At 34.5% G+C, this 1948-nt stretch overlaps 1 protein-coding gene across 4 annotated transcripts in view; it reads right to left on the bottom strand.

Annotated features, from left to right (window-relative positions):
* LOC105155841 (protein NPG1-like) overlaps positions 1-1632 on the bottom strand; it is a 9411-nt gene extending 7779 nt beyond the window's left edge. For 3 of the 4 annotated variants that reach the window (XM_011071815.2, XM_011071818.2, XM_020691876.1), the window contains exons 1-2: positions 1492-1632; positions 829-1024 (exon numbers count right to left, since the gene is read on the bottom strand). In XM_011071815.2, coding sequence (XP_011070117.2) covers positions 829-1024; positions 1492-1619 — 324 coding nt within the window. In that variant the 5' untranslated portion in view covers positions 1620-1632. Of the gene's footprint in view, positions 1-828; positions 1025-1439 lie in introns of all 4 variants that reach the window. The other variant, XM_011071816.2, reaches the window with a different exon arrangement.

The following is a 1948-nucleotide window of genomic DNA, read 5'->3' as shown; positions in this document are numbered from 1 at the left end:
AATGTTAATTAATCCAGAGCACCTCCTTCCAAATGATGTATGATTTAAAAAGAAAAAGAAGAATGGTTCTGAAAAAGTCTAGATTACTCACAAGGAAAAAGCATTATGAAGTTATATCCAAGGTAAAAATTTCTCCATAACAAGGGTGAATAAATCACTTATAGGTACCCAAACACCAACAAAAGAAAAGAACATAAAAGCTACCTTCTCTACTTCCAGAGAACATTAATAAGCATTAGCGCATCAATCTGATTTATTGATCTTCCGAGAACCAACAGAAACGATTAAAAGCTTTAAAGAGGCAATTAGCAACAGGTAAACTTCATCTTTCAGCAGTTTGATCTTGAGAAGAACCATAGTTTAGATTTACTTGCATAAAAAGTAATCCATAAATTTGCAGCGAGTTGATGTCATCTCCTGCACTGTACAAATTACATTGCTTACAACTAGGAGGTTATGCATCATAATATTGTGTAGAAGAACACGAAAAAGGGAACAAAAGCAATGGCAGTTTTAGATCACTTCAAAATAGAAGACCCAGTTATCCATAATTATGAACGAGAGGATACCAGCGGCTGGAAGCAATAAGAATCTCAAAGCACCCACAAGGTAGTAAGATCTTCTCTCCCTTCAGTAGGCATGTGCCATTACAACTAAGACTTATCATTCTTCAAGCTAATCCTTAGTAAAACTACATTATATGCACTTTTCCCAAAAGAATAATGAAGTGGCATGCATAGCCAGAAAACATTTGTCTAATCCATAGCTGTATCGATTTCGTAAACATTTTCAGAAAATAAAACAGGGCTTCTGTTTTACAAATCCAACCTCAAAATTGAGTGATAAGCCATCTCGCAGTGCAGATTCGGCCTCTTGAATATTTCCCTCGTCAAGCTTTGCTTCAACTTCTGATGTTTGCATGGAAACCCCATTTGCAGAGAATTGGCGAACTGATGCGTCGCACTCAGGCTGGGACAAGTTTGATGATTCACCTTCTGCCATCTCTGGTCCCAACCCACGCTCACTAGAACGTACAAAAATAGCAATGTTCCGTCAGTTCTATCCACTGCAGTACTTCAACATCAATAAATGCTAACATTGAATTAAATTCAATTATCAAAATGTTAAATGAAGATAAAAGCGTGCCGAAGCTGGAATGCATATATAAATAGACAAAATTCATCTCTCAAGGCCGCAATCTCCGTGAATGTACTATAGAAATGTAACCCGAAACCAACTTATTGAAGAAAAAAAAAAGCAAAAAGTTGAAATCTTTGCAAGTATGCATACAAATCTTAATCCATTAATCCTAGAATTAGTGAAACTCCACGAAGAATTAAACTTAAGCTTCAGCTTAGTCTAGGTTTGAAACTAAAGCAGAATAGATCAAACACACGATCCACACATCTAATTTCAGAAATATTGTAACAGAAAAATACCTCAAATACCTCGCATGATGAAACAATTTGCAGAAGCGGAGTAGAAATTTACCTTTCGCAATGGAAAGTGTGCAGTGGGTATAATTCTGATGGAGAGAATCGCAATCGCAATCGAATCGGAATCAAAAAAAGAGAAAATAGAAAGAGAGAGAAGAGAACGAGATTTGCGGTTATTTGCATAGACCTCCCTGAGCTTTTGTGCTTTGGCAAGAGCCTCCCCTACCGTTAGTTGACCGTTAATCAAAAGTTAAAGACAAGGATAAAATTGTAACTCTACTTGAATAAATAATCAATGTGGAATCTTGGCATATATATGATGATTGATTGAATTATCTTGAATTTTTTTTATTGCATATAGATTACCAATTTCATTTTGATTTGATAATTTGAGCAATTAGTATTTTTTTTATTATTTATCAACCAAACTTAAATTTATTTGGCCAATTCAAAAATAAAATAGAGAGTATCATTTACTATTTTAACATAAAAAAGTTCTTATCGATTTATAT

This window comes from Sesamum indicum, linkage group LG2 (assembly GCF_000512975.1).
Source record: "Sesamum indicum cultivar Zhongzhi No. 13 linkage group LG2, S_indicum_v1.0, whole genome shotgun sequence".
Classification (NCBI taxonomy): Eukaryota; Viridiplantae; Streptophyta; class Magnoliopsida; order Lamiales; family Pedaliaceae; genus Sesamum; species Sesamum indicum.
This window is presented reverse-complemented; position numbering and strand designations above follow the sequence as displayed.